Source organism: Stegodyphus dumicola, chromosome 9 (assembly GCF_044657685.1).
Source record: "Stegodyphus dumicola isolate Sdum_Otavi_A_Nest chromosome 9, ASM4465768v1".
Lineage (NCBI taxonomy): Eukaryota > Metazoa > Arthropoda > Arachnida > Araneae > Eresidae > Stegodyphus > Stegodyphus dumicola.
In genome coordinates this window covers 23,130,257-23,155,179 of record NC_140776.1, presented here as the reverse complement: position 1 = coordinate 23,155,179, position 24,923 = coordinate 23,130,257, and the positions used below count along the sequence as shown (strand labels likewise).

At 32.0% G+C, this 24,923-nt stretch overlaps 1 protein-coding gene across 2 annotated transcripts in view; it reads right to left on the bottom strand.

Annotated features, from left to right (window-relative positions):
- Nucleotides 1-24,923, bottom strand: part of LOC118204381 (E3 ubiquitin-protein ligase RNF8-like) — a 69,218-nt gene that overhangs the window by 13,397 nt on the left and 30,898 nt on the right. The window contains exons 3-6 of one of the 2 annotated variants that reach the window (XM_085823277.1): nt 21,553-21,714; nt 15,517-16,086; nt 12,003-12,293; nt 2,542-2,625 (exon numbers count right to left, since the gene is read on the bottom strand). In XM_085823277.1, coding sequence (XP_085679403.1) covers nt 2,542-2,625; nt 12,003-12,293; nt 15,517-16,086; nt 21,553-21,714 — 1,107 coding nt within the window. The remainder of the gene's footprint in view (nt 1-2,541; nt 2,626-12,002; nt 12,294-15,516; nt 16,087-21,552; nt 21,715-24,923) is intronic. The other variant, XM_085823278.1, reaches the window with a different exon arrangement.

The window sequence follows — 24,923 nt, the reverse complement described above, 5'->3', positions numbered from 1 at the left end:
ATACATGAAATTGATTATTTTGATTTTTTAGTTAGTTTGTTAGTTAGTTAGTTTTTTAGTTAGTTTGTCCGGCACCTAGATAGTTTACAGGTGTAAGGTTTTAAAAGTAACAACTCGAGATTTTCAATTTAACAATGGTAAAATTTTAGATATTTAACAATATCATTAGGGTTGCCAATTCTCATCAGATTTCACAAAAACATTTACTTCTGGCTCTTTTTTTTTTTTTTTTTTTTTTTTAAACCTCCGAAGGATTAAACTAAAAATAATATGTAATGTAATTTGATCAGAATATAATTAATAAATAAGCATGCAGTTTAAATAATTATTGTGTGAATTGTGTTAATTGAATGGTAGGCTATATTGGTTAGAAAATTTTTGTTTCTACTATGAATTAGGATTTTTTATGACAATTAAAGGGAACCTGAATATCAACTAAGCCATTTTCAGTGGCAGTTCCTGAGTGCGAATACACAATACGCAATGTAATTATTAAACTAATAAGATCACGATAAGATAATTTGGTACAATTCGGTTTCGAGGGCCGTAAAAAATCGCCAAACTATTGTTGATGCCAATGCTTCCAAAAATAATTGCAGCAACCCTAATAATTGCAGCAAGAAAGGAAGTATAATAGTAAATAACTATCTAAGATTAATTTTTAATTTAGATGAAAGGTTAATTTCATATAATACATTTTCATTATTATAATTTATATGAAAAAGGCTAAACATGACTGAATGGAAGCATAAGAGTAAATAACTATTTCAAATCATTATTATAATTTAGATAAAAATTGCTAAATATAACTGAATGGATGTTTCGCTACCGATTTATCGCTAGAGCATAATTTCATCTCGTTGGTTGTTCAAACGTAATTTTCTATAATGAATGATATGTTTCTTTGAAAATATTTTCGGTAAAGTGCAGAATAGATCACTTATTTGTTTGCCGCTTTTTACAAGGGTAAAAACAATTGAATTTTTGTCAATTTTCTTTTACTTTTTAAGTGAAAATAGGTTGATGTGTACATAGATAAAGTCAAGGGTGTACGCAGTGCCATTTTTGTGCAATTCTACAATTGTTTTTTAAGTGAAAATAGGTCGATGTGTACATGGATACCGAGTATGTGCAATTCTTAAAAACGCATCAAGCAGTGGGTGATTCTGCACTTTATTCTGCACCAAAATTCTATTGCCGATGTTTCGTCATGTGCAATCCTCAAATTGTTAAATCCATAGGATATCAAAAAGGATTTAAAAATTAAACTAGTATGTCAATTTCATCTTAAGAAATATAGAACTATATAAACTTACGCAATCTGAAATCAATGCATACACTAGATTTGGCGCGCTGTTAAATGGCCGCGTTTGCTAGATTTGGCGCTTTTGTGCATACATTTTCGCTGCAATTTTTTTACGGCCCTCAAAACCGAATATTACCGATAATTCTCATGATACATGAAATTGATTATTTTGATTTTTTAGTTAGTTTGTTGGTTAGTTAGTTTTTTAGTTAGTTTGTCCGGCACCTAGATAGTTTACAGGTGTAAGGTTTTAAAAGTAACAACTCGAGATTTTCAATTTAACAATGGTAAAATTTTAGATATTTAACAATATCATTAGGTTTGCCAATTCTCATCAGATTTCACAAAAACATTTACTTCTGGCTCTAAATGGCTACATTAGCAAAAAAATACTAATACATTTCCTTATAACAGATAAAAAAATTTCAGACATTTTAAATAAAATCTTGTTTCAACTGCGAAAGGAAAAACAGCAGAACTAAGCTGGCTTTGACACCTTCAAGTGGAATTATGATTCTGCTCAGAAATGGAGAAATATAAGACACAAACTTCAGTATTCTTTGTTAAAATTAAGCATTATGACAATGGAATAGTGTTGTACATAACCTTGAATGATTTCCTTAAATATTCTTTCTTATCTTCTGCTTAATTTCCAAAGATTTTTTAAATTAGAAATCTCTCCTGATTTTGATATTATTTCCTTTTCATAGTCAAGAACTGTAAAAATAATAATTCTAAAAATTCACACAAACTTATAATGATAACAAAAGCATTACATAATGATAACAAAAGCACTGCATGAAATTTACCCAAGGCATTTTAAGTCATGAGAAAATTTAAGGTTTTCTAACATTTTCAACTCAACTGACTCTTTTTATCATTCTGAAACATAGTCAAAAGTCCTTAGTTAAGAGTTTGCAATAAAATGAACCATAAATTTTCGTTATTAAAAACTGTTAAATACAGAAAATACATTCAGTGAAAAATCAAACAAGTGGGCATTTACACATAAATATTTAACAACAGATTTTTCTAATTAATTTTTCTGGTTTGATACTTACATAAATTTATTTTGAAACAAGTAAATGTTAACAAAACATGATAACACATATACTAAAACAACTTCTGTTAAAATGTCAAAAAAAATAAAAGATGAGATAACTTTAAGATAAACATTTCGAAAGCATAAATTCTGAATATAAATGCAAAACGATTTCTTAAAACAAGTGTATTACCTTTATGCATAATTCAGTACATATAGTGCAATGCAAGTCTTCTAATTTTTTTCTGAATTCTTGATTTAGGTTTTGCTTAACTTCCTGTTCATTAGAGGAAACAAATAATGCTATTACTAACTATAATAACTACTAAATTTTTCATCTTACATGAATTATATATTTATTCAAATAAAAATTTATAGCATATTAATTTAAACAAAATGGGGTGGAGCTGCTGAGCTGAGTTGTTAAATTTGTACAAAGTCCGAGATCCGGACTCATTGGGACTTCAGAAAAATCCCAAATCTGGAATTGCCGGGTATTAGATTATCAGTTTAATGCTTCTAAAATGGCATGTAGAAACTATGAAATTAAAAATATGAAATCATGATTTAAGAAATAATGAAGCATTTATCATCTAAAGTGATTGAATGAATGTAATGTAGCATGAATGTAATGTAATGAAGCATTTATCATCTAAACAGATTGATAATTGGGGTCATTGCAATGAAAAACTTTTGTTATATCATCTTCATTTATTACTGCTTCTCCACATTTCTTTAAAAATTCCATTAATTGGAAAATTTAACCTTTGGTTTGCGATATAAAAATTCTACTTTATATTTGCATTTCAGCACACCTACTATTCCAATATCCATAGGCTGAATGATGGACGCACAATTTGGAGGAAAGAATAACATGGATACATTGTCTTTCACTAAAACGTTAAGTGAAGTATGAGCTGAACAGTTGTCTACAATCAGGACAAATTTTGCATCCTCAGGTAAACCAACCGAATTCTGCTGAGCCTCGGATATGAAATGATTTTTAAACCAATCATTCATCAACACTTGTGTCATTGGTGTCCTTTTATTTGCATGATATATAAAGGGAAACTTTTTTCTCCTTTGAATGCTTGAAGTCATGCCTTTTTATTGATTATAAGAAGTTTACACTTCTGCATTCCTTCCGCATTTACGCATGCTAAAATTGCTAGTCTCACTTTGGAATCTTTGACACGAGTTGGAGCCTTTTCTGTAGAGTGTGGTACATATTGCCAGAAAAGACCAGTTTCATCAAATTTGTTCTGGAGAAATCTTTTAACTATTAATGAGTTCAATGAATTCATCTGCAAATAGTTCAGCAGCTTCAGTATCAGCTGAAGCTTTTTTAGCTGAAATTCTTAATTGCCTCATACCATGTCGATTTTTTAATTTGGTTAACCAACCTGTATGTGCAGTCAGTTTTTTAAGTTTATTTCTTAGAGAAATGTTTTAGCTTGCTCCATTAGCATTTAACCTGTCAATGGCACGCCCTCACTACGATGCTGTCTGACCCATTCAATTATCCCTCAGTCATTCTTCACTTTTAGCATAATGAATAATTTTTCTATTATTCGTTGCAAGCAGGGTGTCGGAATCCAGAAAAAATTCAGAAAGTTCCTTTTTCTGTTATCTTATGTCATATGCAGTTAACTTTCCAATGCCATACATCTCGCATAATTTTGAGACAGATATACCTTCATCCATTTTTTGCAGCAATTCCACATTTTGTATAAATGGGACATCAAAACATGTTTTCACTTTGTAAATCCTGTTACAGCTGCAGAATTAGAAACTCTTTTTGACATGATCGATAGCTGAAGCTTTAATTTTCATCAAATTGCTGTAATAAAAGCAGCCTGCATCAAAAAGTTAAGGAACAGTGCAATTTGCTATATTAGCTGAAATTCTTTGGAATCAGTAAAGTATAATTTTAGCCTAGCTTAATAGCTTCCGCTATACATTATTGGCTATGTGTCAAGAGATTGCAGAAGTAAGACAAGTTGTACTGTTCAATTTTGTCTTGCTTCTATCGCACATTGAGACAATTAAGCCTGATAAGTTATTTATTGTACTTACGTCTATTTCTTGCACATGCTTAAGGTTTATCTGAATCTTTATCTAAATTCTAACATTTTGAGGGCCGGTGCTAAATATCTTGCCGCCTGATGCAGTCTCTACGATTATTAAATTCTGCTAACAAGTGCCCAAGTTCTAAATTGTTGCGGCTGCTAAATTTTGGATCACAAAGCCTTTCTTCTTAAAATTCTAAAAATATTTTCATCCTTTAATTTTATTGCTCGGTGCTTCTCTCAATGCCAAAAATCTTGTCTTTGGTAAATTCTGCACCTGGTGCAGCCATACGAGCTGGCGCCAGTTTTGGGTTTAAGTTATAAATAACAAATCAGTTATTCTTTAGCACTAAATGTAATCTTTTGGCCTATGAATATTATCAACAAAATCTATTTTTAGCATATGGGAAAGAAACTTTTGTTAAATTTTTCCTTGTTAACATTTCTTAGCGCATTCAACTTAAATCTGTAATCATTGTCAAGCGTAAGAATGTCAACATAAAAGGTTACCATACTATTTGTACTGATATTTTTAAAATATTGTTTGAGCATCGCTGCATGAGTCATTGCTCAAGTTGTCATGTGTTGATAAATATGCGGTGATGAAAGCAAAATATAACAACTAATGATTCGCCAGGTTAGCGTCAGGGATATAAAGTATTAATAGGAGTAAAATCAATGATGTTTCAGCTTGAGATTGCAGCAAAGGAGTAAAATTATTGCTCACACAAATTTATGCTAAATTATTGTTTCTTCAATAAAGAGGTACTTATTTAGTGCTGAAGGGAAATTAAGAATCAGGACTCTCCACATGTTTTACCTACGATGAAAAAAAAGAAAATCAAACGTGCATGCATAAAGCATTTATTTAAAAAAAAAAAAAAAAAGTTATTGGATGTTTTTGGGGTCCGGATTTTGGATATCTGGATCTTGGACTGTGTACTGTAGTTTAAAAATTAGAATATTTTTAAAGCCATAATATACACTCTATTATCAATAATGATTGGACATCTGCAGATGTACTGATCTGTAGCTCAAATGATGCCATATCAATACAATATTAGTCTGCTATTCAGCCACAATCATAGACTCTTAATTTTCAGACTTTCTCCTGTTTCTTTAAATATCTGCATTATATTCTGTGCCATTTCTTCTGCAAAATTGTAACAGCTCTAATCTGATCTTTGGGTGATTTTCAGTTCAAAATTGGCATTCTAACTTATTCTAAAAAAAGTTTAAATGGCTTGACACTGCAACTCGGAGCTTTCTAAATTAGTTCATTCATTCTCATTTCCTTAATCAATAATTCATTAAATCATTTCCTTAAACAATATTTCGCTTCATGAATGGAACAGAGAAAAACCAGTTCCAAATGTTGCCACAATAAGAAAGAAACAACTGCCGTATATTGCAAGAAACAACTGTCCTATATTGCTTTACAGCTATCAATACTCGAGGTTCCAAGCATTAAAATTAGCGGACCAAACTTCAGATTAAGAAAAAGAGAAACATGAGAAATACTGTTCTGTCAAATTCCATAGTGAAAAAATTATATTCCAATAGTAACATACCTTAAACAATCACACATTTACCAGCAATATGCAGTGTGAATCACCACGCCAGAAAATGTTTTTCAAATGTGACAGTGATCACTGTTGATGAATTATATACTACAGTACAAAGTCCATAAACTGGACTCGTCGGGACTTCGGCGATTCCGGATTAAGGGTTTTTCTGGATTACAGATCATCAATTTAAATCTGGTAAGATAGCATGCAGAAATTATACAATTAAAAATATAAAACCATAATTTATGAAATAAAGAGCAATTATGATCTAAAAGGTATCAAAATTTACAAAAAAAAAAAAACTTAATATTTATTTGTTTACTTTATTAAACTTTTCCTTGCATGTAAAGTTGTTTAAGTTTCTCTGTTTTTTGTGCTAATACTTTTTCTTTAATTCTATAAACAGACATAATTTCTTGTTCAGTTACAAAGTTCCACTGTTCAAGTCCTGTAATTGCTGTGTCGAGAATACCGACTAACTTGTCAATCAAAATTTTTCGTTTTTAATAACCTCTCTGTCACTTTCTTCACTATCGGAAGCGGTATTTTCCGGATTTAGAATAATACTACAGATTTTGCCCTCTGTTAATTGGTTGATGATTAGGGTATTGTTGTTGCAATGAAAAACTTCATTTAATACACATATCATCTTCATTTATTACCGTTTCTCCACATTTCTTTACAAAATCCAACAACTGGAAAATTTCACCTTTATTTTGCGATGTCCAAAAACCTTCAAATTCACGGCTTCATCTTCATCGTCCTCACCATGAAATATAGTAGCTGGCCATAAATTATGCCAAGCATTTTTTAATGTATCTGGAGACACGTCCTCCCAACGAGCATTAACGCACATGCATAAACGTATTACACACATGCGTAAAGCATACAAAAAAAAAAAAAGTTTGTGGCTTTGAGGTCCGGATTATACATCATTCCGGATAATGGATGTCCAGATTACAGACTTTGTAGTGTTTAACTGAAAAAGGGCAGATGTGTATACTACTCCATATGCTGCATATCCATAGCCCTCTGTTACTGCAGGTTGCTCAAGAAATCTAAGATACAGGTAGTTCACAATGGACTATGTGAAAGCTGACAATATTTTTTGAAGCCACATGAAAGTCAGAAATTACAGTTTACAAACCTGCGGGGAAAATTGTTGGCTTCTCAGGAAAGGACTAAATATCTACTACTCCCTTATATCCCAAATTCATTACAACATTTACTGTAGCATGCACTTTCTAAAATTTCTAAATCTCACAGGACAGCCCCAAAAATCATGCCACTAAGCCTCACACTGCTAACATTGTGCATTTGTCAACAAAAGCTGCCAAATGTATCTACTACAGCAAACTCAAAGCTCGGACATGACATGTACTGATGACATACACAAGATAAATTCCAGAGGTAACATTAGTGCAATACAATGTATATAATGAAGTTTAAATGATAAAAATATACAAGCATTACGATATTGCTGTTTTCCATTTGGCCACTATTATTATCCGAAGCAAAATAATGTAAATGTAAATACTTCTGATGTTTTGTACATAATGTTTAATTCTCATTTAATACACACTGTTTTATCTCGGAGATCATATGATAACAAAATGACACATTTAAGCTATGGGCAATAATTTATAATAAATTATTTCTGTGGTAGAAGTATTTGGCTTCTATTTCAATTACAATTTTTGCTTTTAAAAGGCATTTCTTCAATAACATATTAATATTGATTTAAAGCTTAACATTTTTAAAAACAGCTTTTATTAATTAAATGTATAATATCCACAGCTCCAAATTTATTATGCATAATACAATGGACAGTCAAAAAGTTCCCAGAATTTGTTGTAACTCTTTGTTAGTACAATCTGGGTAAACATTTACTTAATCACGTTGAAAGTAGGCTCCTTCAGAACACACACACACTTGCTCCGTCACTTTTGCTATTGCTGGAAACAATGATGAAAGTCCTGTTATGGTATCTTCCGAAGTTCAACTCTCGTGTTGGTTTTGATGTATCCTGTGGTGTCAAAATGGTTACCTTTATGACCAATTTTGATCTTGGGGAAGAGCCAGAAATCCAATGATGCTAAATTATGTGAATAGGGAGGCTGGTGGAGGAGTGGAATGTTCTTTTCTGTGAGCCATGTCTGCACAATAATCGATGTATGGGAGAGAGCATTGTTGTGATACAGTAAACATCCATCTAGCCATTTTCCTCAGATTCCCTCGCTCAGTCTTTTCAAAATTTGTGTGTAAAAAGGGCCATTAACAGTTTGTCCAGCTGGTACAAATTCATGGAGCACCATATCTTCATTGTCAAAAAACACAATGAGTATCACTTTTGTTTTGGATTTGACATAACATGATTACTTTGATCGAGGAGAGGACATTGCATGTCATTCTGATGATTGCATCTTTGTCTTCAGGTTGTAAGCATAACCTGGGTCTTGTCACAAGTAACAACTGTCTCGAGAAACATTGGGTCCTTTATGCTTTTTCCAAAATGCTGCAGTCAATTGCCGTTTCTATTTCATCCAGGTTCAGCAGCTGTGGTACAAACTTTGCATTCACATGTTTCATCTTCAAATCATCTTAGAGGATTGCATTGATGGATCCCTGAGGGATCCCTACTTCTTGTGGCAACTATCAATGATTATTCTTCAGTCTGATCTGATTAACTATTTCACTTGCTTGACCATTCCTTCGTTTTTGAAGTTTGAAGGTCTCCCACTACATCTTTCATTTTCCAGCGATTCTTCTTTACCCCGAGATCTTAAAACTACTAAAGAACTGTTTTCTTTAAAAAAACCATCACCAATTTGCACATGAACTTGATGCTTGCCTTTTGCTTGAACTTCGACATCATGTCAACTGATCACCACACACTTCTACCTTTAGCTACACTGCCATCCCCCTGCCTGTTATGAATTCCAGTAGTACATAAATATAGTGGTAGTAAAAAACTAAATTAATTATTTGTGTCGACAGAGTTACAATGAAATTCCGGAAGCTTCTGTACTGCCCCTTGTATACCACTGACTGGAGCAAATTCAGGATATGACTAAGCATTAATCTTTAGCAGAATGGGGATATACTACCAAATCTCAATATAAATGAAATATAGTTACTAATGGCCAAATGTCTATATAAATCATCAGAATATTACTACTTACTTAAATATATAGAGAGAGAGAGATAGATAGATAGATATACGTAGGTTGGGACAAAAGTCATAGAAACTATTTTTTTTTCTTGAAGATACCAGTCCAGTTGGAAAATGTGACATATACAGAAGAAAGGACAAGGTCTTAACTACATGTGTGGACAATGAATAGCACTGAAATATCGTAACACACGAATTTATTACGGTAGTATACAGGGCAATATGGCCTTCACCGTGCAAAAGAATAATAACACAATACACAGTGACATGACAAACCTGGGCCAAAAGACCCTCAATGTAGTCCCCTGTTACTGTCACCACATGCTGCCAACAATGTGGGAAGCGCTGAATACCATCAGCCTCAGCATTTGCCACACCATGTGTGAAGCGGGTCATCTGTTGGCACAGAGCATTAGCAATGTCCTCTCGTGTTGCAAACCACCTACCACGTATTGGTTCCTTAATTTTGGAAATGAGATCACAGTCACAGGGCGAAAGGTCAGGAGAGTACAGTGGGTCCTCCAATTCTTCCCATCCCCAACGTCGGAGTAGCTACCGTACACTGCTTTATGTGGTATTGCATTTTCATGCAGAATTATTGCACTGTCCACAAGATCCGGATGTTTATCTTGAACATTATGTCGTACCTGTCGCACCAGGAAGTCCCTGTAGTACTGTGTGGTCACTGTTCTGCCGTGAGGAACAAAGTGGCAAACAGTGACACCCCTGTCATCATCAATTTGACTGGGGAAGGATTCTGACGGACCTTCTGCTGCCTCGGTGATCTGGGATGTCGCCGCTCCGCAGACTGACTTTCAGTTCTGGTTCATATGCCCTGGCCCAAAATTCATCGATGGCGATTATTCATGACAAGAATTGATCGCCATCCTGTTGCCAGCGTACAAAGTGGTCAGAGCATATTGCATAGCACATCCACCCTTGAACTTCCGTCAGTGCATGTGGTACCCACTGAGAAGCGATTTTGCGTAGCTGTAGCTCATTACGCAATATTCTGTCGACGGTGCGTTTCTCGATGCCACTTGCCCTCTCTATCTCTAGTAACGTCCATCGTCTGTCTTCATCCATGAGGTGCTCGATGACGGCATGTGCCAAGTCGGTCCACACACTCACTGGTCGTCCTGAACGTTGCTCATCACTGGTTGACACACGTCCTTGCTGAAAGTTTCCTACCCACCATACTTCTGTATGATATGGTAGGGCATTATTCCCAAGGACTTCTACTAATTCACTGTGACATTTCACCGCATGTCTCCCTCGGAGAACGGCTATTTTGATGTAAGCGCGCTGCTCAACACGGGTTACTTCCACCTCGCACAACACTCACCAACTGATTGATTTCAGAGCCCTCACTACCACAGAGCCATCTATTGTTCTGCATACACACTATGCGTGCAGAACTTCTACATGGCACATATACGTTTTGTGATCCGTTCACATACGTAAAAAAAAAAATAGTTGCCATGACTTTTTTAACTATAAATAAAGGGTTTAACTTGATTTACTTTGGTTTTTATTTAAAAAAAAAAAAAATGAGTACATGCACAATATTTTCTTATGGACAATTCTACTGCAAACTGTATATTTAAATTACTTTTTTTTTTCAATTTTTATTAAAGCTACATTATATAACAAATGCATTAATATTTTAGAAATAGCTAACTAATAATAAATATATTGCTATGAATTTTGTACATATGTAAATAATTTTAGTCAAATTATATGTAAAATTCTAGTGTCTTTTGTATAATGTAACATATGCATTTCTATAAAACACGAAATGCCTTATGAAATGTATGTACTAATGTAACGTGAAATGCCTCAAGAGACGAAGCTTAAAAAAAAATATTATAGGAACAAGTCTATTTAACATTGAAGTAAATGGCTATCTTGCTAAATTAGTGAGCTATCACCAAGCTAGCAATGGTTTTAGTAATTAATTTTTAATTGTTAAATTTGGTGAGAAACCACCAAACTAGGCAACATTTTGATCCAGTACCTGTATAACTGTAATTGGTATAGTAATTGATCCTTATATGAAACTGTAACCTTACTGTTTACTTTTCCAAAAGAAAACTTTATAGTTCTTAAAATTTCCATAAAAATACTCATACAGCTCTTCACAGTATCACAGAGTACAGTTAGTAGTTATCACTTCAAACTATTAAGAATGTTAAACACAATGTAATGCAAAGTACATCTGGCCCATATATGTAACTTTAACCAGATAAGCCTTTCAGTTATTTTGAAAAACTGAAAGTAATGGAAAATTTAAATCGGCCAGGGTAAAACAATAAGACCTGAGAGAGCATCAGCTCTCAGTTTTTCAGTTCCAAGTAGACTTCAGAGTACTAAGAGATCTCCAGGCGAGCTTCGCTCTTTAGATGTACTTTGCATTACATTGTGTTTAACGTTCTTAATAGTTTGATGTGATAACTACTAACTGTACTTTGTGATACTGTGAAGAGCTGTATGGGTATTTTTATGGAAATTTTAAGAACTATAAAGTGTTTCTTTTGGAAAAGGAAATTATATCACGCTATCATCAGTTCTGTATGTAATTAATCCTTAACATACCCCTATGTACGCACGAATATTCTTAACTTGAATATATAAAATAGTTAAAGTGACTGTATTATAATAAATCTCTATGTTTTTCAACAATACGAGTTGCCTTATACTGTTCTATTGAAAGTCTATACATATCTCTAATTGTTTTACAAAGGTAAAAAATTTCCGAAACAAAGGTAAGAAATAAAAAAAGTTTCCAAATTTCTAAAACCTAAAATAAGTACTTATTTTTAAAAAATTTTAAATCATTCATTACCTCAGTTATAAATGTCACATTTGCTTCTTTAAGTGATTTTTCCAAGGCTAAATTATTTTTTTCACATTCATTAAGTTTAGATTGCAAAAAAACAATCATCTTTTCATAAGCTTCCAGATTCCATTTTTGGTTTTCTGAATGCATTCCATCCGATGCTGAAATAACTGCTTTTGTTTCAGGAATTTCATGCTGTTGTGGAATTTCTTGTGAAAATGGATGTGAATCAAAGTCAAATGTAATACAACTTTCGGTCAGAAGACTCTGAGAATCTTCAGATTCAAGTCCTTGCCTCTAAAAGAACAAATAATAGACATAATTAAAATTAAAAGCACATTAAAGTAAATGTAGACATGAAGAAATGTCCATAGAGATCATTATGACAAGATAGAAGAGAAACCCACCACAGTAAAACATAAAATTAGTAAATCAACAAGCTTGTGGTTGACATATATTTTAGTAGCAGATTTCTTTGTTCTTGATAAAGAAGGACCTGAATTGTTTGCCCTTACAATCTATAATCTTGATTAAAATCAAGACCAAACATAAGGTTGTTGCTTTGCTAATTTTATCATTATGACAGTTCTAATGCAGCATATTTACAAATCAAATAATTTGGACTGTCCAAGTAAGCTGCATTTGATAATATGCCAAAAAAGAACACTAATTCAAAATTTTTAAACAAATATAAAAATTATTAATAAATAAAAAAATACAAGCTATTTGGGATTTAGTGTAATAAACAGTAGAATTTCATCATCTACCTGTTTAAAGAAATTGTCTTTGCATCAAGCTTGAACTTTTAAACATTTTAGATTTGTCTATTACAAATGTTCTGAACAATACAGTGCACCTTTACTAGTATGTAAGGCTTAGAAATAAAAGTAGGTGTAGCTACAATTTTATATGTCAACCTCTTCAATTAGCCTCATGTATATATGTTAATAGTCTCAGAGAAAGTATAATGTACAAAGTATCATATTATTACAAGTATCAAGCATTAGCATAATGTACAAAGTATCAATACATTTTTGCTGATGAGACAACATAATTTTTATTGCAAAGTAAAGCAAATATTACAAATACAATAGCATCAAAATATCTTCATTATAATGAACAAGCCATAATAAAAACTGGTAAGTCTTCAACTGAATAAAAGAATACTAAACTCATTTTCAATATAGCAATTACTCACTAGAATGTCCCTTTTCTGTAAAATTTCTATATTATGATACACTACTTTATAAAGTACTTAAGTAATATATATATATATATATTAATGAGAGTATCTATGGTGTACTTTTTAGAATTAGTAACGATTGCTGACAGAAAGCAAATAACCCTAACAAACTGCCATCCATAATTCAATTAGTATTACTCATTATAATGAATAAGCCATAATAAAAACTGGTAAGTCTTCAACTGAATAAAAGAATACTAAACTCATTTTCAATATAGGAATTACTTGAATACCCTTTTTCTTAAAATTTCAAAATTATGATACACTGCTTATATGTAAGTAAAAAAACATATATATAAGATATAATAAAATATGATGGCTATGCTAAGAAATAATAGGCAACCTCAAAATTCACTATTCTAAATTTGATGTTCTCCCCTTAAATTCATCTTTTCTCCCAAATTTGAGATCTTTCCAAAATTATATGACCGCTTACATAACACTGCTTGCAAAGAGAACTAAAACCTAAATTTAACCATATGCAGCTTAGCAGTATATATGCACCTGCCTAGTACAAATATTGCTTCCCGAGCAATTACGTCATTCTTTTTCTTAACTTCTCTGCCCTGCAAAACCTCTGCATTGCTATGCTCAACTGTCCTCCTTTGTTCTTTACCTGAAGCCTATGTACATAAAAATTATTGTATTTAACTATAATCGAAAAATATCTTGCCTACAAAAAAATGATTTGATGGGCATTACCATGAAAATTGCATTGTGAAAAGAGACACCTTTTTTAAAATCACAGATACATAACAAAATAATTTTTTATTAATCTCCTCTGTTTAACACTTCAAACAGAACTTGTCAAGGGAAAAATGTTTTGAAGCCTTAAACCAAGTTGATTAATGAATTCTGAACACGATTCGCTCCTCCGAATCATTTGAAACTCAAAACCGATTTAAGTATAAGACTTTTACTTTAAAACAAAATTCTAAGAGTTCTCAGATGTTCAGATCTCTTCCCTACAACTATTTGCACTCAAATTAGACCAATAGTTATATACAAATGCTAAAAAATAGTAAAAAATATAAAAAAGTAAAAAAGGCTAAAAAAAAACAAACTAATTACTCAAACTAAATTCAATCAAAAAGAATATTCTAATTCAAGAATTAATAAATCAATTTTTTATTCAAAGTTGAAAAATAAATTGTTCAGTCAAATTATATAAAACCTAATACAAAAGCTGGCTTAATTATTAAAAAAATTAATGTTTTGTATGAATTTTGAAAATTTATGCCAAAAGATAAGTTTTATTTTTATTTATAAGATTTTCAATTACATATTCACATTAAATTACATGTAAAAGTCATCCATTAGTTACCTCCTTTTTCAAGTTTGAGTAAAAAATGAGATTTTACTGTAAAAAGTAATCTAAAAGATAAAGTTAATGCCAGCTTTTTTTTTTTTTTTTTTTTTTTTTTTTTAAGGTGTGTAAAATTGCGAGTTTGGGAATTTGATTTTCTATGAGGATATTAATAAGGTTTCGTATATCTACTTGAAGACAATCTGTTTCATTACAAACATTTTTTTTTATTCTAAAAATTCAGGTATTAATGGTATTAATAACTTTGTTAGAATTGTTAGAATTCCAATTCATGAGTTTATATATAATTACTATAGTGAAAACAGAATGAGTATATTTAAAATTAGGCAAAAGAAAAACCTTATATTGACATAAATTTTGAATAAAATTATCTCAATTTCAAGACAATGAAAGACTCTTTTTTACTTGTTTTAGGAGCAAAAAATTAAATAAATAAATAATGCATCTATTTGCCAAAGTTTCAAAGCTCAAAGAATTGTATTCAAATTTATGCCAAAATAAGATTGCTTTTTTGCGTAATTTAAAATTTTACATAAGCATAATCCTCTTTCATCTGAGAATGATTATAGGTTAATATAAAGTTTATAATAAATAACAAGTATAACATTCAATCAATTATAAAGACATTAAGTTCTTAACAGCTAGAAATCTTTTTTTTTTTTTTTTTTTTTTTTTTTTTTTTTTAATGCCTGCTTAGAAAGTAAGACAGGCACCTAAACAGTAAAACAGATTCTTTTACGCTATGAATATTAAAAACACGTTTCTGAAGAATGCACTTGTCACTATGCATTTCTAATATGCAAATGCAGGTTGATTAAAAAGCATAGAACATATTACCCAAGTACACAAATTTCTAAAATACAGAAAAATTACAACATTGTACACAAACACTTCATTTCATGCAATGAAAACAGAAGAAGTATTTCCTTAATACAGTTATTTAAACTAACCTCTGAATCAGTTAAAATTTTAGCCTTTGCACGAGTATGATTCTTATGTTCTTCCACCGACTCATTTTCATCTTTTTGACCATCTTGTAATGGTTTTTCAGTCCCTGAAGTTGCTGGAATATTTACATTTAAACTAATTAAATTCCCTGGTTCAAGATCTTTGTCATTTTTTTTCTTTCTTTTCCTTGGAACACTAGAAGAAGGCCCTTCTCCATCACCTAATTGTTTACTTTTTTGTTTAGAAGCAATTTTTCGCCGTATCCTTGTCTGAAGACTCTCTAAACTTGCCATAGACGAATCTGATGAGCAACTGTCACTAAGAGAACCTTCACCATTTTCATTTGGATCATCATTAATTTTACAGTCTTGATTATTGTCATTAAAATTAAGATTAATTCTATTTGAAGAACATTCAGGCATTTCTGGAATGGCATTTTTTCTTTCTGAGCACTGCAGACTTTTGCTTACAATTATTTCACATTTCTTAGGTTCATCATCTGTGTAACCTAGCTTAACAGATGAATTTTCATTTCCAGACAAAGTGCTGTTTCGCATAAATTTGGTTCTGCCCTACAAGATAAAGAAAAATGCACATATTAAAAAATCGGTTTGGAAATACAGTATGAAATAACACGCATTAAAAATATAACATTAAAAAGATTTAACTCTTAAAAATATATGATTATTTTATAAAGTTGTATGTTATTAAGTGATACACTTATTTTTCTTTACTTTTGTGCTTTATGTTAATTTATGTGCAAACTGATATTAACTGAAATACTATAGAAAAATTTTAAATATGTAACAATTCATAATAGTATGTAATATATGCTATTATTAAGCATATTATTACTTTTATTTAGCACCATTCTGATGCTTGACAGAATATAGTAAAAAACAGAAATGCCTGTTCCAGGAATAAGAATATTTAAGTCATTGTTAGAAAACTTAGTCATAAAGAAACATAATTCTATAAGATGCATTATCATAATAAAATTTCAGAATCACACTCCTCTTCAGTACTTTTCCTCAGAGAAATTGATTACCTTTTAATATAACTTGAAATACGTTGCCCCCCAAAAGTTAAAAAAACAGCATATTTTTCAAAGCTCATCATTACAAAAATATCAGCAACATTTAAATTCACAATTTATATGCATTATACTAACAAAGTTTAAGAAAAAATAGGCAAAAATAATAGCTAGCACTTTTATTGGCTCTACACTTATATGCGCCCTAATTTCACCAAATGTGGCAATTTGTGTTCTGCGCTGGTTTTTGGCCTGATTGTGTAATGTATGGCAACCTCATTGACGTCGAAAAATCTTTCCCTGGAGTGGTTTAATTGCTTGTTGGTTCGTGTCATGCGTGTTTTGAAATGGCCTATGTTGCAATGATAGAAGTGGTGGGAAGATTTCAGTCGCGTATTTTAGTGTAGAAAGTGAATTTAGTATTAAAAGGTACGATGTTGGAGTTGTTAAAGAGTCTTTTGTTCATGGGTGTGTTTATGAGGATTGAAGTGTATTTTGGGAATTTCTGTATAACTTTTAAAACGAAGTGTGAAATGCGAAGCTATGAGAACTCGGACGAAGAAGGGTGTTTCTGATAGTTCCTATGTGGAATTGCAGTCAAATGGTTCAGCGGAGTTTAAGATTTGGATTGTGGTTTTGGTGTAGTAAGTTAACTTTGGAGGAAGTTTTTATCGTTACTTTCGAAAATTTTGAATCTCAGAAAGACATGTGGTATCGATCATCATGACATCGTAGCACTTTTGTTCAGAGACGTTGTGTGACTGGCAAAATTTTATTCAGGAATGTATTATGGCAAGTGCATTTTATTTTGTAGAATGTTATCTTCATTGCTTTTTTACTATGAATTTTTATTATTGTTTTTTGAATTGTTTGTAATTTAGTTAATTTATTTGGTGGATTTGTGCGCAATGCCTAGATTGTGCAATTTGTAGATGTTTTTTTCAGTTTAAACAGGATGCTGTGTAAATGGTATTCTTTGAAATTTATTGTTGTTATGTTAATTTATTAAAGCGAGGTGTGCGTAGTTTGTAGCCTAGATTGTGCAATTTGTAGATTTTTTTTTTTTTTAAGTTAAAATATATCGCTGTGTACATGGATTCTTGTCAAATATTTTTGGTTAGAAACTTTACGTTTTTGCTATCTAAATTTTTTGTTTTTGTTTCAGATTTTTAGCTTAAATTGTGTGTTTAAAACGTGTTTTTTTGCATGTGCGAAAACCGCGTTTTTGGAGACATTTTGGGTTCAAAATGTAGACAAAAAATTTAGATAGTAATATGGCAGCATGGAGTTTCTCGCCAAAAATGTTTGGCGAGAAATTTGGCGACCTGAGGGCGCATATAAGAGTAGTTCCCTTTTATTTTATAGAAATGAATACTTATATAAAAGTTGGAAAAGAAATGCAAAAATTATAAGTTTTCATGAGTGTTGATATTTAATTTGTTATTAGCAATATCATTGACAATATCAAGGAGAGTCTATCAATGTCCAGGAGAAGTCATTTGCCCTATTTGTTGAGGTAGCGGGCGATCAGATGGGTGGAAATGGGGATGCCACAAATTGATGCTTCTAGATGACTCAATGTCTCTAGCAGCGTTGTCCAGCGACTATAGAATCAGTTTGATTCTGAGGATTCTGTGTCTAGAAGACATGTTCCAGATAGACCAAGAGTTACAACACCTACAGGAGACCGTTATTTAGCTTTCTTGTTCTGAAGGAGGGATGAGATTACTGTGCCTGGGCTCATGGCAGATCATTTAGTGGTCACAAGAACAAGAATCTTAGCTACTATAGTGTGCAGATGCCTGCACATTATAGGCTTGTATGTTAGACGACCAGTTGTTTGCGTCTCCTTGCTCTGAGGTCACAGAGCTGCCCATTTATGTTGGGCAGGAGAACACGTCCCCTGGACTGCTCAACAATGGGCTTCTGTTCTGTTCACAGAAGCGGCCAGGTTCACAAGGGAGAATAATTCAGTAGTCAGCAGATTTGGAAGGAACAATGCACCAGATAGCAACCAATCCCACATTGTGAAATGACACAGTTTACAGAGGTGGTGGAATAATGGTTTGAGCTAGAATCCCTCTCGGTGGTCATACTGACCTGCATATGTTCCATGAAGGAACTTTGACCAGTGTGAGATATCTAGACAAGATCCTTGATCCGCCCATATGCGCTGCTATTGGTCCTGGATTTCTTCTAATAGACAACAATATGTGACTGCATCGAGCTCGGGTTGATGTAGAATATCTTGAGGGTCATGGAATGGAGCGGGTGGAATGGCCAGCTCAATCCCCAGAGCTGAATCCAATACAGCATCTTTGGGACTACCTTGGGAGACAGGTTGCTGCCTTCAAGGTATTAGCTGCCTTCTTTATCCTCCTTCAGGGTACTAGATGAGTTTGAATAAGGATTACTCCATATCTGGTCGTTGCTTCCCATTTCACTTACCGACAATTTAACTGGCAGCATGGAACATCACTGCCACCAATGTACTGCAGCTAGGGGTGAAAGCATTCCTTATTCGAATCCATTTTTGAAATGCTACCACCACATTTGGTTAGAGTAGACTAAAGGACGCCCCTTGTATTATCGCAAAGTTGTTGTTTCATTTATTGCCAAGTTATTATTTCGTTTATCGCCAAGTTGTTTCATTTATGGTAACCTGAGTAGTTGAATGTTATGGAAACCCTATTATGACATAATCGGTTACATGATTGCAGTAAACTTTGAATTATGGGATGTTTTGTAAGGGCTTGCGGTGTGTGTTGGTTAGGAAGTACATTGCTTATTTTGATGTTTAGACGGTAGAATGGCTGAATATAGTAAGATTAATTTCAAGTGTCTGTACGATTTGGAATGAAAGGGGAAAAGAGCATTAGAGGATACCGAGTTTGTGTAATTCTATAACTTGTTATTTTATCTTTGTGTAGCGGTGATTTTTGGCGCTAAAATCGCCGCTGCACAAAGACGAAATAACAAGTCAAGGAATTGCACAAACTCGGTATCCATGTACCACCAAAAATCACCAATTTTCGCCAAGGGGTACCCGTAAATATACGTTAACCCCATATTTTTATTAAAAAAACTATGACATACTGTTTTTCCAAGACTAGATTTCTCTGCCAAGACTGAAATTTTTTGTTGTAATTAATTTTTGTGTTGATCTCAAGAAGCATTCCACATCACAAGAACTGTTTAATGAACATGTCTACTAAATTTCTTGTTTCTATGTTGCTTCGTTCTCAAATTAGACACCAAAAACATGTTGTTCTTTAACTTTTGGGAGGGCGGTGTACTTTTTGCATTATATAGAAAAGTAACATGCTTTTGATATATTCAGTAGTCTGTACAAAATCAAATTTTTTTTGTATTGCAAAAATAAATAAATAGGAGATACTCAAAAATATAAAAGTGAGTGTCAATTTCTCTCTGTTTATTACAGAACTGACCAGCCAAAGTCCAAAGTAAGAAAACACTGTTATTTTTCTATTTTTGTCACTCTAGATAACTAATATTAGAAATAGCTAGCCATTTTGCGAAGTGACTAACTTTGGGCTTTGATCATAATGCATACACACTCAAGTACAGAACCTCAAGCATACTATAAAAGCAAGTACTTAATGTGTTAGTGTAACAGCTTGTTGCAATATAATGATTTTTTTTTACACATGCACACAAACACACACACATACAAAAAAAAAAAAAAAAAAAAAAAAAAAAAAATGACGACAACTTCTAAACAAAATTATTACATATATCCATATTGTATTATTTTATATTCAAGATATCATATTCATATATTCTATTATTTATCCCAAGAAATCGATCTATAAACCTACTTACAAGAGAATTTTTGTTTTTTCTGTTCTAATGAAAATTTTATGGCAATCACCTTCAGAAAAGATTCAAAACAATTGCTCTGTTTAGAGATTTGAGCCAAAATATTTCTACAGATACCATGTTTACTTTCACTGCAGACAAATCCCAAGCATGATTAAAAAATAAGCTTAAGACAAAGTATCAGAATACAATAACAAAAAAATAAATAAATAAATAAGTGATGCTGCTTGTTCAAACTAAAGAACTACAGGCATACCTGCTGGATATTTTGCTGTTATGTCTGTACTGAAGAAATGTTACACACAAGGATGCCAAAATTTAGAACATTCTAAAAATTTAGTAAATTCTACTAAAACAGTTTCACTAAAATAAAACTACCTACAAAATTGCAGTAATTACACGTTCTCTCATACCTTGAGTATCTATACCCCTGTAGAAAAAATTAGCAATCTCTTAACCAAATTTTTTGCTAAACTAATATGTGATAGGTAACACCCATCTATCTGATAGTGCACTTAGAATTCCATAAAGAAACAATGAATCAATAAAATTTAAAAAGCAAGAAGCATCTATTATAAAACATTTACCTTTTCCAAGAAATCCACATAATTCTTTTTACATTTATTCTCACCCCTGCCCCACCAACACACATACATACACAGCAATCTGTTTTCTCTTAAACATCAGACTTACACAAACTTGGCATTGCATGCAAATTTCAATTCATAAAATTCAATTTTTGAAGTGCAACATTATGGAATGCAAATTTTTGCATTTTGTTTTGTTCGATGAAATGCCCTCTTTTCCATCTGCCAGTGCACTCTACAGTCCCACTGCGATTACTTACAACCCCATTTGTCTGCTACACACTTGCTCACACCTAGGTTGCCACAAATATTCATTTTGGCAATGTCATGGTTGCCTAGTTTGGCAACATTACTCACTGCTGTGTGAATTCTTTTCAGTAAGAGGCAAATAATCAGAACTAAGCCATTCTTTTAATTACATCCTGCAATCTTTTTCTTGTAGTCTTATTGTGATAAGTTATATATTGATATAAAGGCAGATTTAATGTAAAATCAATTGTAAAGTTAATACTAACACAATGTGCCAATTAATATCAAAGCATAGTATGCTGAGGAGAAAAATAAACAGTAATACTTACTCTGTGAATAAAGGGATTTCTGTCTGATGGATAAGAATCAGTGTAACGAAATACATGAGGTACTTCAGACGGAGGTCCCAAAAATATATGATGACCATTTTTTAACAAAGTAGGAGTCTTCGGCTTTATGCGCACCTCATGGATATAAGTTCCATTCACACTCTGAAACAGATAATACGCATTACAAAATGAAATGTTTCTTAAAGTATTATATTTTACCTACAGTGAAATTTATGCTCTAAAAAACCACAAAATAATCCTATTTTTTTTGTATGAAGTAGTGTGGGTGTGGCTACACTACATTTGTTCTTCAGCACTTCTTCTAGACCAGAGAACTCTCTGTGCAACCCACGGAAACAGTTGTTATACCACAAGGAAAAAGGGCATCCTCCAGAGATGACATGTACTGATACTGCAGACATGAAGTATTCAACAATACAGAAACTTCTCAACTTGATGAGAAATACAGACTCTCAAAGTTTGTGACGTTTAAAATGACAGTTAATGTGAACTATAAACTGCTCTTTAATTACTGAAACTGGTTCCTCTTTGCAATTTGTCTGTTTTTGTCCATTAAAATGTTTTACTATGGAAGAAAGTATTAATCTGTTGTATCAGTTAAGGAAATTGATCTTAATAGAAATTGGTGTCACAAGTGGGATGGAAATGTTTTTATGTGAGGACTGTTATGGATTAATTCTGAACTTTCTTACCTTTGACTTTTCAATTGCACAGTGGTTATTATACTCGTTTGGTGAAACGAAACATTCCTTTGTTTTGACGATGAAATTATTCAAGATACCAGAATTGGAAGACACTTTCAAAAATGAGAAAAGTTCAAAAAAACCAAACTCTACAAAAAGCAATTTTGTATGACAGACGGTGACAGAAATAGCATGTAAAGAAGACTCAAGTTCTGATGAATTCAATAAAAAAAAATTCAAATAGAGTTTACTTCAAATGAGTTAATTAAAATCTGTAATGTACTGTTTATAAATTTGGAAGGCTCAAAAACATAAATAGTTACCCGAATTGCCTCTTTATTACATGATTTATAAGTATTATGTTAAAATATTATTCATGAAGACGAAAGCAGTAAAGGAAGTAATGACAAAATTAGTAATCGTAACAAAAACTGAGTGATCTATGTAAGCAGTTTCTTACTATAAGGTTCTAAAGGGAAAGGCAAAATTACTCGTTGAAAGTAAAACTAAAATCAGTGACTAGTGAAAGTTTAAAAAAACTTGAAATCTGACTTTAGTTTAACCTATAATTTAGCTGAGTTACATGAAATGTTGTCAAATGACAAACTATTGTTTAATGAATCTTTAGATGAATATTTCTTATAAATTAAGCACTTTTTTGATGGTATTCCTAATTCTGCTACTATGAAAACTGCATTATATGGTTTTCAAAGATTACTTAAATTTAGACAGAAATTAAAAATCTATAAAAAAATAATCAGATAGTGATAAACAGAGTTGAGATTCAAAATTAAAAGAAACAAAACTTTGCCATTTAATTACAGTTATTCTAACCCAAATTAAGTGAAATCCTTCAACTTTAATGAACTAGGAGACATATCAGTCAAATGCAAAAATAATGCTTCAAATGCAAAAAATTCAGACATAAAGCCAATAATTGCACTTAAACTGAAATACACGAAAAGGAAATATCCTTCATTCAGAAATTTAGAAACAATGATGAAATTATGAAAACTGTAGAAATAAATGAATATTCCACTGAGAGCTTGCCTGACACTGGCTGAGACAAAACTACCTATTCCTTCGACTATTATAAAACACCTGATTTCTCAAAATTAAATCTTAGCAATAAAATATTGATAGGTTCAAAGCAAAAAAACTTCCCTTATTGATTTTCTCACTTCCCAAATTTTTATAGATGTTTTTACAACTGACACTATAATTTATGTTGTCAGATCATTATACAGTCATATTTTCTCAGAAGAGACATAATTAATAAGCTAGGCATATCTTTTATTGTGATTGGCTTTCAAATTCTCGAATTTATATTAAATTAAGGATATGCAAACCAAAATGGAGGAAGGGGGGAATCTTTCTCAAACTGAATGCTTGTTACAAAATGGATTCTTTGAATGTAAATTTCGCTATCAACATATCACCAATTCTGAAGATAACAAATTATCACCTTGTCAAGTCAGACACTGCACTTAAAAACATTACTAAAACTACAAATTCTGGCGATTACACATCTCTTCAGGCTTTTGCACAGATGGCTAATACGATAAACGTCAAACTCGCATCTCAAATATTGTACATAACAATAAACACAAGCCATTCAAAACTAAAAAGCTCTGAATTTTAAATTAATTCCGGATGTCCATTATCCGGAATGATCTATAATCGGACCTCAAAGCCACAAAGTTACGCATGAGCGTAAAGCATTTATGCATGCATGTTTAATGCGTGCATCTGCTACACATGTGTGTAAGGCGTTTACCCATGCGCACTTCCAATAGAAAGTGACAGAGAGGTTATTGAAAACGAAAAAATTTCGATTGACAAGTTAATCGGTATTCTTTACACAGCAACTACACGAGTCGAACAGTGGAACTTTGTAACTGAACAAGAAATTATGTCTGTTTATAAAATTAAAGAGAAAGTACAAGCACAAAAAACGCAGCAACTTAAATAACTTACATTGTAAGAAATTTTTAATAAAATAAACAAATATATATTAAGCTCTTTTTTTATAAAATTTTGCCATCTTACCACTTTTCAATTGATGATCTATAAACTGGAAAAACCTCTAAACCGGAATCGTCGAAGTCCCGATGAGTCCGGATTACGGACTTTGTACTGTATATTATCTGATGATGTGCCTGTCAGCACTTTAGAACCTTAGAAGAATAGCTTTTGCAAAACAAAAATTATTGATAAGTAAATTAATAAATGGTTACATTAAAGAATAATAAAGCATAGTTTTTCTAATTATTCTGTTCCTTTGGTCTTGTGCAGAAGAAAGACAATTCTTATTGACTATGTATTAATTATAGGAAACTAAACAAAAAGTTTATTCAAGACATGTTTCCACTCCCTTTGATAAAATATGGATACTGATGAAAAATGCACTCGGTATGCTGCACTTGCAACACATAACACTATCTACGAATTTCTAAAAGAACCTTTCGATCTGCGACTCCAAATGCGCTTCACACATATATTTACTCTGTATTTAGAAAATTACTGAATGGTGATTCTTTAATTATTTACATCAATGATTTAATTATATCCACAAAAGCTGAAGATGAATACAGAAATTATATAGTCCTCAAAAATAGCCTCAGAATACAGATTACAGACAATTTGTAAGGACTGTTAATTCTTAAA